General features: G+C 38.7%; 1 protein-coding gene across 2 annotated transcripts in view; it reads left to right on the top strand.

Moving 5' to 3' along the window:
• Nucleotides 1–12740, top strand: part of cadm1b (cell adhesion molecule 1b) — a 204923-nt gene that overhangs the window by 118548 nt on the left and 73635 nt on the right. Inside the window, exon 2 of one of the 2 annotated variants that reach the window (XM_017490141.3) lies at nt 5915–5935. The exons of the other annotated variant lie outside the window; for it this stretch is intronic. Within the exon in view, the coding sequence (XP_017345630.1) occupies nt 5915–5935 (21 nt within the window). The remainder of the gene's footprint in view (nt 1–5914; nt 5936–12740) is intronic. 2 annotated transcript variants of the gene reach the window in all.

The following is a 12740-nucleotide window of genomic DNA, read 5'->3' as shown; positions in this document are numbered from 1 at the left end:
CCGTGTGTGATCGTGTCCTGTCGCAAAATGCGGTGAAAACTCTCACACGACGTTAATAATGTGATTAAGGTGTTTACATGTCTATAATACATGTCGATAATGCGACTAAAACAGGAGTAACATGTCTTAATTTGATTTGTGTTTACTTCGAGTATGACCTTAATCAGATTAAGGTAATTAAAATTTGCTGTTTACATGGTAGTTTCTTAATCACAGTATTGTTTAATAGGGTTAATAGTGGATTATTGTTGTCCATGTAAACGCACTGTTTGTGAATTTAAATGCCAAACAAACATTTGTTATGTTATATTTGTATAATATTTCATTTTAACTGTGCCATCTATGTTTTTTTCCTTCTTTCAGATTTTGAATGGCATTGATTTTAGCTGTAGTAGTGAATGACATTTTCAGGTGATGTCTGTACAGTTTGTTCTAGTGTAACACCTTTGCAAGGTTTATTAAAGGCTGTTTTTGGTTTCGTCAGTTGATAAAGGGCAGTTCACGGTACCGTAATCTCCCACCACGCTCTTTAAACGTGGTGAGATCACACAGCAAAAATGTCAAATGATTAACCGTCGCTCATCCTTTTTATTACACAATTAGGTAGTCTGTAATACATCACTGGCAGCTGAAACAGCTGCACAACATATTCCTAACTCACAATGATTTAGAATTCACACAGGAGCCACTGTACAAACGTTTCATATTTTTATCGACGTCCTACTCTTAGCCTACGAATAACGTGTTTGCCAAAATGTAGTAAGATACTGTATTTAGGAAGAAAATGTCATTCCGTCTATGAATGAAAGCATTTTATTTGCTCAGCATGCTCTTTAAAGAGTTTGTCATTGAATCAGTGGAGATTTCAGATCTATCCATGAAAGCAATGTGTTCTTTTTTATCTTATATTGATTTTATCTTTAGATTTTATCTTTATCTTTTATCTCTTTTTTCCACCCTCACAGCTCCTTTCATGATAGGCATTTAAAGAACTAATTAAGAACATTCACTGAAATACTGTGACTAACAACCGAATGCAAGCGGGTTCAAATTCTTCACCCCATTCCTCCTTCAGCATGGCAGCTCAAGAGGAATCGAGGGGTCTTCAGCGGGCCCTGCTGTGCTGTGAGGTTCTTTGTGCGTTATAAAATGTGTACATTGTATAAGTAACACAATCAGCTATTTTCGAAACAGATCACCATGCATGAAAAAATGCACTTTAACCTAGCAGGCTTTGTGTGTCTGAATGCTAAATGGTCCAGCGTATCATTGCATCCATTGCATTTGTTTCCCACATTTACTGTTTATATGTTTAGGCTTTATACGTTTCCATCACCAAACACATTTGCACTCAGCCCTCACACTCACAACTGATTTATGGCTATGATTTGACTGAGAGAAGGCAAGTAGGAAATTGAAAAAATGGCGGCCGCAGATTGGAAATTCAGCGTTGATTATAAACTGCGAAGAGAAACAAAAAAGGTGCACATTGGTGGTTTTTTTTTTCTCCGCACGAAAAATGCAGCAGGTGTTTCTGACAGGTGTCTGATTGTGGCTCCCTAGTAGACATTAGAATAGCAAACAAATTGAGGCAGCGTTTGTGCGGAGCTCTTGAATGGAATTGTGGCTCACAGATGCTGTTATATGATCACTGAATGCAGTGAGTGAATAGCACAGGTGCTGTGCAAAGACTGATAGCCAGACACACCGCTTCTAGGTTGTCACAAAAATCCTTGCAAGCCAATGCGTTCCGTATTGTCTGAATGATTTCCGATAGAGGTGAAATAAGGTTAATGTCTCATTTAGTAGTAATGCTCATGCTCATTAAAAAGTGCTTTAGATCCAGCGTATTACTCTTGAAGTAGTATTAAAAACACATTTGCAATAAACAAACAAATTCTTGGAAAATGTATAAGTATATCATTTTTTATTCAACAGTAACAGCAGTATCTGTGATCGTGGCGTAAAATTCGGTTTATCAGGCCAGTGCAGGGTGATGGATAAGATCACAGACAGCACTGAGTGCAACTTCAGCATCCTGAGTGCCATTGACCCTGCTGAGAGGATGACATATCCTGTCAGTTCTCTTCATCCTGATGTCCTCATTATCCTCCTCTTCCTTCTCCTGTCCTGCTGATGTGCTTGCTTCCTGAGACAGGAACCTGCACCTTCTGATTCTGAATAAGAGTGAGAAATGTGCCATCACTCTTTCTTGAGCATGAACCATTGCATTAAGTGGAAAGTACTTAAATAACTGTACTTAACCTAATCATTTTACGAGATTTGTGATTTACCTGAGTATAATTAATCAATATCTCATGAGTAAGAGCGCGGTTATACTGAATATCAGCACGGCTGTGACTTGGCCATAAGCACAAACCTACAGGGCGAATGCTGTAGCTAATCACAGCTGTGCCGATAGTCAGTATAACCGCATGATTGCGAGTGCAATGTTGCTTTTATACAACAGCTCTATAAACAATTAATATTTAAAACATATATTAGCCATATTTAAAACAGATTCATACCAAGGTGTTTGGATGCCACAATTAGTCTTCTCTACATATGGATCGCCTTTTATTCTCATTGGTTCTTAGCCCTGATCCTAACCTTAACTTTGACAACTTTTTGTGCAAATTGTCTCATGCAACTTCTTATGAAATTGAGCAAAATGAAGTGCAAGACCATGTTCAAACTTCCAAGACTTCACAATTTCAATTTGACAAGTATATTTTTTTGACTTTCACTTCTAATTGAGTAAGATTTTGATGCAATACTCATACTTTCCCCTTATATATAAGGGATAATATTATCATATAAGAGTTCTGTGGACACCTGATTAAGGTGCATTAGCCTGAAAACCCAGAAACAGTGGCAGATTCTGGCACAGTGCTTCAAGCAGCACTGTCGTGATATTCATTATTCTACCTTTGAAATGTGAAGTGTGTGGCACCTCTGCCATTATTGATCACATCTAAAACCAGATTTTTACTAACTATCTGGATGGACTACCGCAGTATACAAGCCAAGCTCATGATCCTCTGAAGGTAACTGCTCACATTTTACCAAGATGTGTGTATGATTGAAAGGGTTGTATCTTCAGCAGGCTTCGTTCTTAACATCTTTGTGGTATGTATCATTTACAAATGTCTCTTTAGATTGTTGAAGGTGACACTGTGCTAACTACTTGAAGCTCCACTTGTGTTTTTTTTTTTCTTTCAGATTTAATGCTTGAAAAGTGGTGAGAGTAATACTATTAATAACATTTACAAGAAGTTGTATAATTTCATGTGGAAAATAGGGATCCCACTGGCTGGTATTTCTTTAAGTTCTCCTATTGTTCATGATTGCCAGTTCCCACCCACTGTATAAATCTGAGCGCAAATCTAATGCAAAATGTGTAATATTATTAAGATACAATGTGGGTTTTCTCAGGGTTTTCCAGTTTCCTCTATCCTCAATAAACATGGTGTATTGGCTACACTAGATTGTCCCTATGTGTGAATGTGTGTCGTTCAATTCAGGAAGTATTCCCGCCTCCCAGTCTAATGATTTGGTCTCCAGATAAATGTATCAATGAATGAAGTAACAAAACCTATAACCCATCTCTATCCCTAACCTTAACTATTTGCAATTTTTCATATAAGTTGGCTTGGGTAAATTATTCCATCCCAATATCCGCCCATAACTCCTCGACACTGCATTTATTTTTCAGTCTGAATAGACAACTTTTGTATTCGTAGACACTCATGAGTGGCTAGCTTAACTGTAAACTAAAAAGCAGCAAGGACTAACTCATCCTTCCCACTCCAATGACAGCATTGTCAATCACTACTGTGAAATAATCCTCTGCCTGCATAGGATTCATCCCCTCCTGTGAAGAGTAGATAACAGTGCACCTCTATCCACCTGAATGGCATCAAACGCTAAATCTGTCTATCGCAGTCACGTCAGGAGACTGACAGTGGTCTAATCACCATCCTGCTGCCGTGTCATAACGAGCGCCAGCTCTATTGACCGAGGCATGTAGGGTGTTGAGGCTGAATATGTAGGGGTTGCGAGTTTTCTCGTGAAGGAGTCATTAGCTGCTGGTTCAAGCATGAACCATGGTAATGGTCTTCGCTAATGAAGGAACATCACTTGCAGCATTCGAAAATGTGTTTTACTTTGGTGAGGTATGCTTGGCGGAAAGCTTACAATTTTGAGGAGTCATAAACCTCTGCCTCAGATTGAGCCTTAGTACATTGATGTAGTCCAAGCATTCAGTATTTAGCATTTTGCTGTTACTGCAGGTGAATGTGTGTGCAGTGTATTGTTCTCTCGTGTATATGCTGCTGAATTGCTGAGTAGATCTTATGAGAGATTACAGACTACAGAAATTTTGGCCACAAGTACAACCCCAATTCCAAAAAAAGTTCGGACGCTGTGTAAAATGTAAATAAAAACAGAATGCAATGATTTGCAAATCTCATAAACCCATATGTTATTCACAATAGAACATAGAAAACATAACAAATGTTCAAACTGGGTAAATGTACCATTTATGACCTTATTTTTTTCTTAAAATTGTGCATTTGCTCAGTTTAAACATTTGATATGTTTTCTATGTTCAACTGTGAATAACATATGGGTTTATGAGATTTGCAAAATCATTGCATTCTGTTTTTATTTACATTTTACACAGCGTCCCAACTTTTTTGGAATTGGGGTAGTATTACTTGGATAATTATGTTTATGACATTTTTTCTCTTACAGTGTAGCAATATAAACTATTAAAACATTAAATTGTTTATTTCTCAGATTTTTACACTTACAACCACCACGACCACCCACTCCGCACAAACACTATATTTCAGTTTGTTCTTATTACATACATGTCAATTTGTTTTAGAAACCTTACAGACCACACCTGCAAGAGGGGAAACCTGAAATCATATTGTATATTTTCTCAGAATCAGTTTTTTAAAAAATATATATATATATTTAGAACCAAAATGAAACATGTTCATTCTTATCTCTAATTAAGAGGATATTACAGAGAAAATTATCAAAACCTTAATCTTAACTGTGAGATATGTCAGATTTATGTTTTTTTTTAATGACATTAAAAATAAAACATTTATAACAGCATGTGGTAGTTTCTTGATTACATTTATGGTACTTGGCTGATGCCCTTATGCAGAGTGATTAAACAATAAAACAAAAATGACTCCAGTAAACTATTCTGCAAATGTCTTTCCTTCAAGAGTGTTCACAGTGAAATCAATATTTTAATTTCAACATCATGTCAGGGACTGGAGATGAAGCCGAATGTAAGTGCAGGCTATTTATTATCAAATTAAACAAGAACAAAACAATAAGGAAGTAACAACAATGAACATGAATGACTATATGGCGAGAAACGCACACAGACTAGAGATTACAATAGTTCAGACAAGACAAATTCTTGACAAAGAAACAGAAAAGCCTTATGACCAGGTCATGTGATGTGCTTCGGCTGATGGGAAATTTAGTTTCTGTGCCGTTACTTGCGTTGACATGACATCATCAGAAGGCTGTATTTTATTTTTTATTAAGAATGCAAATTTACTCACATTTAATTAGATGAAGCCTAATTTACATAAACAAATTAGTATTTTCAAAAACTTATAATATATATAAAAAAAAATATTTGTAAGAAATTACTCTAGTCAGTAATCAACTATGATGTCTGTTGTTTAGAAAAATGACCCTATTCACCTGTAGTGTCTTACTTTAACTCTGAAATGCAGTAGCGAGTTGAATTCAGGTTATATTATGTCTGTTAGTATTGCACTGTCCATATCATGTTTCCATGCTTGGCATTGTAAAGTGAAAAACCAAAATTCCATGTTTTAACATGTATGTCATATCTTTTGTCCCTGTGCTTCCTCAGGAGCTACCCAGATAATAACAGGTATATTTTATTTACTTCTATAATATTGTAATAATTGTATTTGCTGTACTTTTTTGAGAGTTTTTATAGTGCATTGTTGGCTTGTCTATTTGCATGCCCTCCAACAAAAACATTAAATACCATACACATGCCTGCTGTTTCTGCATTTATGGTATTGCAAATCAAAATGTATTTCAGCTCTATTCATTGACCTTCCCTTTCACAGGAGTTTATAAGTGTCACAGTTTATAAGGTTTAAGAAGAATTTCAAGTTATTTTGAAGGGTGTTGGGGGACGTAGCTCAGTATTTCTCAGGGAGCTGATCCTCCTGGTGCAAAATAGCCAAGGCCAAGGAAAATGAATGAGTTGACCCAGCAACCCTGTGGGAAAATGTATTTCTACTAGAGATAAATGGAAACATTCACGTTAACATTCACATCAACTGATGCCTATACAACCCCAATTCCAAAAAAGTTGGGATGCTGTGTAAAATGTAAATAAATGTAAATTAAAACAGAATGCAATGATTTGCAAATCTTATAAACCCATATGTTATTCACAATAGAACATAGACAACATAACATCTGTTTAAACGGAGTAAATATACCATTTTAAGAAAAAAAATTAGGTCATTTTGAATTTGATGGCCGCAACGCGTCTCAAAAAAGTTGGTACGGGGCAACAAAAGGCTGAAAAAGCAAGTATTACTAAAAAGAAACAGCTGGAGGAACATTTTGCAACTATTTAGGTTAATTAGCAACAGGTCAGTAACATGATTGCGTATAAAAAGAGTATCTTTTAGAAGCAGAGTCTCTCAGAAGTAAAGATGGGATGGAATCTGGATGGAAGCATATGTTGCTCTAAAACCTGTATATACCTTTCAGCATTGATGGTGCCTTTACAGATGTGCAAGCTGCCCTTTCCGTAGGCACTAATGCACCTTCATATCATCAGAGATGCAGGCTTTTGAACTGAGCGCTGATAAAAAGCTGGATGGTCCCCCTCCTCTTTAGTGCTCTTTAGTTTAGAGGCCATGGCGTCCATGGTTACCACAAAGAATTTCAAATTTCGATTCGTTTCCACTTTGCCTCAGTCCATTTTAAATGAGCTTTGGCCCAGAGAAGACGGCGGCGTTTCTGGATCGTGTTCAAATATGGCTTCTTCTTTGCATGATAGAGCTTTAACCAGCATTTGTGGATGGCACGGCGAACCGTGTTCACAGACAATGTGTTCTGGAAGTATTTCTGAGCCCATGCAGTGATTTCTATTACAGAACCATGCCTGTTTTTAATGCAGTGCCGCCTGAGGGCCCGAAGAGCACGGGCATGCAATATTGCTTACTTTTCCAGCCTTTTTATGTCCTCGTCCCAACTTTTTTGAGATGTGTTGTGGCCATCAAATTCAAAATTACCTTATTTTTTGGCATAAAATGATACATTTACTCAGTTTAAACATTTAATATGTTTTCTATGTTCTATTGTGAATAATATATGGGCTTATGAGATTTGCAAATCATTGCATTCTGTTTTTATTTACATTTATTTACATTTTACACAGCGTCCCAACTTTTTTGGAATTGGGGTTGTACAATCTATATAGAGCATTTCCTCCACAATAACCATGGTGGTGATGCAAAAGATTACAGTGTTCTCCCACACATGCCCAGGGTGTTTTGTGCACCTCACTACCCAGTTCAGTTAAAAGAAAATTCAGCACAAGTGTATTCACAGAGCACACATGAATAGGTCAATTTCAGTAACATTTCAATCAATTTTAGGCAGTGCAGCAACAAATAGATGAGAATGAAAATAATTTTCAATCCTGATCAATTTTGGCTCGCTGTCACTAGAAAGATCAGGACCTAGTCTTTATGAAATACATTCCAGACCTGAATGGATTGGCATTTTAGTACTTCTTGGTGTATTATCTTTGGTTTAAAACATGAAGGACAAACTCTCCTTCTTTGTACTCCTTCATGGAGGAAAATATGCACTCAATGTTCCATTTGTAACTTCAGCATTCTCACCTTTATCACATTTATGCTGGCAAGCAGCATTTGTGTAGAAGATCACACTTTGTGTAGGTCAATACACTATATGGCCAAAAATATGTGGACAGCAGACCATCACATCTATATCTGGGTCTTCCACAAATTGTTTCCAAAAAGTTGGAAGCACACAAGTGTACACTATAGTATGTTTTTGTACACTGCAGCATTAGGTGTCAGAACACATGGTGCATCGCGCTTTGCTGCGTATGGAGCTGCGTAGCCGCAGACCCGTCAGAGTGCCCCTGCTGACCCCTGTCCACCATCAAAAGTGCCTTCAATGGGCATGTGATCATCAGAACTGGACCATTGAGCAATAGAAGAAGGTTGCCTACCTGGGGATAAGATGGCACCAGGATGCACTATGGGATGAACGCAAGCTGTCAGAAGCAGATTGATGTTCTGGGCAGTGTTCTGCTGGGAAACCTTGTGTCCTGGCATTCATGTGGATTTTACTTTGACACATACCACCTACCTAAACATTGATGCAGGGCAAGTACACCCCTTCATGGCAATGGTATTCCCTAATGGCCTCGTTCACTAGGATAATGCTTCCTGCAACACTGCCAATAACACTGTTATGGCTGATGTATAGTCACACACATAAGAATTGTGGCTGTAATAATAAAGACTAATATGTGGTTATCCCAGAATATATGTGGTTATCCCCTATTCACAACATTCTCATGTTGATCATTCAACACACATAATGTTTGATCTCATAGTACACAGCTATACTGTATAAGAGCAATGATTTATTATCCGGGGTTCCCCGGAGAGGACGAGTTCCCTTTTGAGTATAGTAGCTCTCTAGGTTTCTACCTCATGGCGTCTCAGCCAATTTCTCCTTGTCGCCTCTGACTTACTCATTGGGATCTAAATCTACATATTATTTTTGGAAAGTTGTCAATAGCTGTTTTTACACTTGGCATGAGACAGCACCCAGGACCTATTCTGGGCTTGTTTGGGGAAGGGGCTCTTAAACATAGGTTGGCATTCTCATTGAAGAATTCTTGGGGAAGAATTGTGGATCAATTCTGTAATTCCATATGCCACTTTTATGCACACAGGTTTGCAAAATGGACAACACTTGGTACAAAATTTAAATTACAGTATTTTCATGAATATAGAATTTCTTATATATATGCTAGAGACCACACTACAAGATGCAAACCTCTCATGAGCATTAAAAATCAGAAGGCCAGATTGGAAATCACAAAGAAACAAAAGTTATTAAATCAAGATTAACCTCTACCAAAGTGATAGAAAGACCAAATTGTGGAGAAAGAATGGATCTGCTCATGATCCAAAACATACAAGCTCATCCATCAAGCATGGTGGAGGTAGTGTCATGGTTTTGGCTTGCATGGCTTATTCTGGAATTGGCTCACGAATCATTATTGATGATGTAACTCATGATGGTAGCAGCAGAAGGAATTCAGAAGTCTACAGAAACAATCTGTCTTCCAGTTTACAGAGAAGTGCATCCAGTCTAATTGGGAGGAACCTCATTATTCAGCAAGACAAAAAGCACTGCCAACTTAACAAAGGACTTCATAGAGGGGAAAAGTGGAAGGTTTTAGACTGGCCAAGTCAATCACTAGACCTTAACCCAGTTGAGCATGCATTTCGCCTCCTGAAGAGGAGACTGATGGGAGAAACAACCCAAAACAAACAACTGTAAGAAGCTGAAGTACAAGCCTGGAAAAGCAACACAAAAGAAAAATGCAACAGTTTGGTGATATCACTGGGTCAGTGGCTTGATGCAGTTATTGGGTAATTTGCCACCAAAGGTGCTATGTTTTAAGTTGTTTAACACATATAGATGTAAATATCAGGAAATTAAAGATTTAAATTATGATCTATAATCTCATATTCATATTTTTTTATCTCAAACCCAAATGTCTTCAATGTATAGCAAAAAAAAGAGAAGAAAATAATAGGATTGGCCTTGCCGTTCCTAAAACTTACAGAGGGCACTTAGATAACAAAATGTAAATAAATGTAAAATTTAAAACTTTCCTGATACTTTGGTCATTGTTTTATAGCAATCTGGGTGTGCCAGTGAAAATAAATAATGTTTTGTAATAAAACAGAGTAATATGGTTTTGAAATCAATCACTAAATATGATAATATAATAACGTAATAAAACATGTTAATAATGCATTATACATTAAATAATATTTACATTTGGGGATTATATACATGCAGTTATTGAATCAAGCACTTAATAAAAACTCATGTTTTAGCCATTTTTCACATTCTCTTATTCATTTATTCCTTTTCCTTGGAGAGCTTCTGATTAAGCAGGCACATTTTAATCAAATCTTTAAAAACCATGAAGTGATGACAGCACAGTTGATTTGCATCCTGACCACACATTTCAATTATACTTTTACATTCACAAGAAGACACACTGTATTTAATATATAATGTTATGCCCACAGTATTAACCACATAATTAACATCTCCACTGATCCTGATTGTTTCAGATCAAGTGAGGGTTTTGTTCTCAGGTTGAATGTTAGAAGGATTTAGAGCTGTGGTTTATAGTGAGATGGGATCAGAACAGCAGGCTTTCCTTTGAGGATTGATGAAGGGGTTTGTGTGCAGCTCCTCCTCCCCCTTTCCCTTACTCAAGCACAGACACCACTAACCACTCCTCTGACCCTTACCTGATTCTCCTGCTCGTTCATCCATCAAAGGATAAAACCAGGCCACTGTATTCTTTTTCAGCAGGACCTACTAACCACACTGCACTGAGTTCTTGCTTGACAGTTGAGCCTATTCTGAAAAAAAAGAAAGAAATGCTGCAGCCATGACCCTGCTGTGAATGTACAAGACAATGCATGTTCCTAAAGAAGCTCTTCTTCTCTTGAACAGGTTAACTTCTTAATCAACACTTTTCTATAGTGCACACTTTACGCAGCCCAGGTATTAACCTGCTTCAGTTACAGTATACACTATATGGCTTGATGATGATGGTCAGGTTTGTGGACACCTGACCATCACACCCATATGTGGTTTGTCCCCAAACTGGTGCCACAAAGTTGAAAGCACACAATTGTATAGGATGCCTTTGTATGCTGTAGCATTACAATTTCCCTTCACTGGAACTAAGAGGCCAAAACCTGCTTCAGCATGACAGTGCCCCTCTGCACAAAGTGATGTCCATGAAGACTTGGTTTGCCAAGTTTGGAGTGGAAGATGGGGCACACGGTGGCTTAGTGGTTAGCCGCACACCTCCAGGCTCGGGTCTTCAATTCCCACCGTGGCCCTGTGTGTGGGGGTTTCCTCTGGGTACTCTGGTTTCCTCCCCCAGTCCAAAGACGTGCGTGGTAGGCTGATTGGCATATCTAAAGTGTAAGTAGTGTATGAGTGGGTGTGTGAATGTGTATGTGATTGTGCCCTGCGATGGACTGGCACCCTGTCCAGGGTGTACCCTGCCTTGTGCCCGATGCTCCCTGGGATAGGCTCCAGGTTCTCCGTGACCCTGAAAAAAGGGTAAGCGGTATAAAAGATTGATGGATGGTTGGATGGAGTGGAAGAACTTGAGTGGCCTGCACAAAGCATTGACCTCAACCTCACTCATTTTGGACCTTTGGGATGAACTGGAACGCTGACTGCGCCCGGGTCTCCTCATCCTACATCAATGCCTGACCTCATTAAAGTTTTTATGGCTGAATGAGCACACATTCCCACAGTCACACTCCAAAATCTAGTGGAAAAGCTTCTCAGAAGAGTGGAGGTTATTAAAACAGCAAAGGGGGACTAAATCTAGAATGGGATATTCAAAATGTACATTTGAGTGTTATGGTCAGGTGTCCTCTCACTTGGAGGAAAACTCTATCTGCCCATATGTATGAACTCACAGATGCCCATGATTGGTCGGGGCACTGTGATTGATAAAGGAGAGACATTATGCCACCCCTCCCTAAAAGCACAGACAATTTTGCTCTCTTGGGCTTCTGGCCACGGACGGCTGTTGCTCAACTTGGGATTCCTGGTGTTAGCTTCCACTTTTAAGATTTGTTTGGTCTCATGGCTAGAAAAACATTACTGGGCAACAAACTGGAGCTTTTACTACTTGCCTGGAGATCATACATCAGAAATACTGTCATGATCTTTGGTGCATTGCCTGATATAGTCATTCCTTCTTCATGTTATCCTACTTTTAGAGATCCATGTGGCATTATGGTGAATCCTGTAAGATTGGTTGAATGGTGAATAACCTCTTGAAGTCACAGGACCTCTCAGAGAGTCTAAACGTACATTCCTCACTTTCATAACTAGATACCTATTACCCTACCCTATTTCACTGTAGTGTCTCAATGATGCATAGTCATTACCAAATAATTGTGTTGGGTTCAAGACCACCTTAGCCAAGACCGCATCAAACCAGGACCATAGGGGGAGCATGGTGGCATAGTGGTTAGCGGTTAGCACATTTACCTCGCACATTCAGGGTTGGGGGTTTGATTCCTGCCTCTGCCCTGTGTTTGTGGATCTTGCATGTTCTCCCTATGCTTCGTGGGTTTCCTCCCCAAGTCCAAAGACCCGCACTTCAATCGTTAATAGTGTGTGAATATGTGTGTTAGTGTGTGTGCAATTGTGACCTGCAATGGGTTGGCACCCCGTCCAGGTTGTCCCACGCCCCGAGTCCGCTGGGACAGGCTCCAGTCTCTCCGATATCCCTGTGTAGGATAAGCAGTGTAGAAAATAGATGGATGGGTGGTGTTGAAAAAATATTTCAAGTCTTCATAGGTCGAGACCAAGAC

This window comes from Ictalurus punctatus, chromosome 17 (assembly GCF_001660625.3).
Source record: "Ictalurus punctatus breed USDA103 chromosome 17, Coco_2.0, whole genome shotgun sequence".
Lineage (NCBI taxonomy): Eukaryota > Metazoa > Chordata > Actinopteri > Siluriformes > Ictaluridae > Ictalurus > Ictalurus punctatus.
Note: the sequence above shows the minus strand (reverse complement) of the source record. Positions and strands in the feature narration are given on the sequence as shown.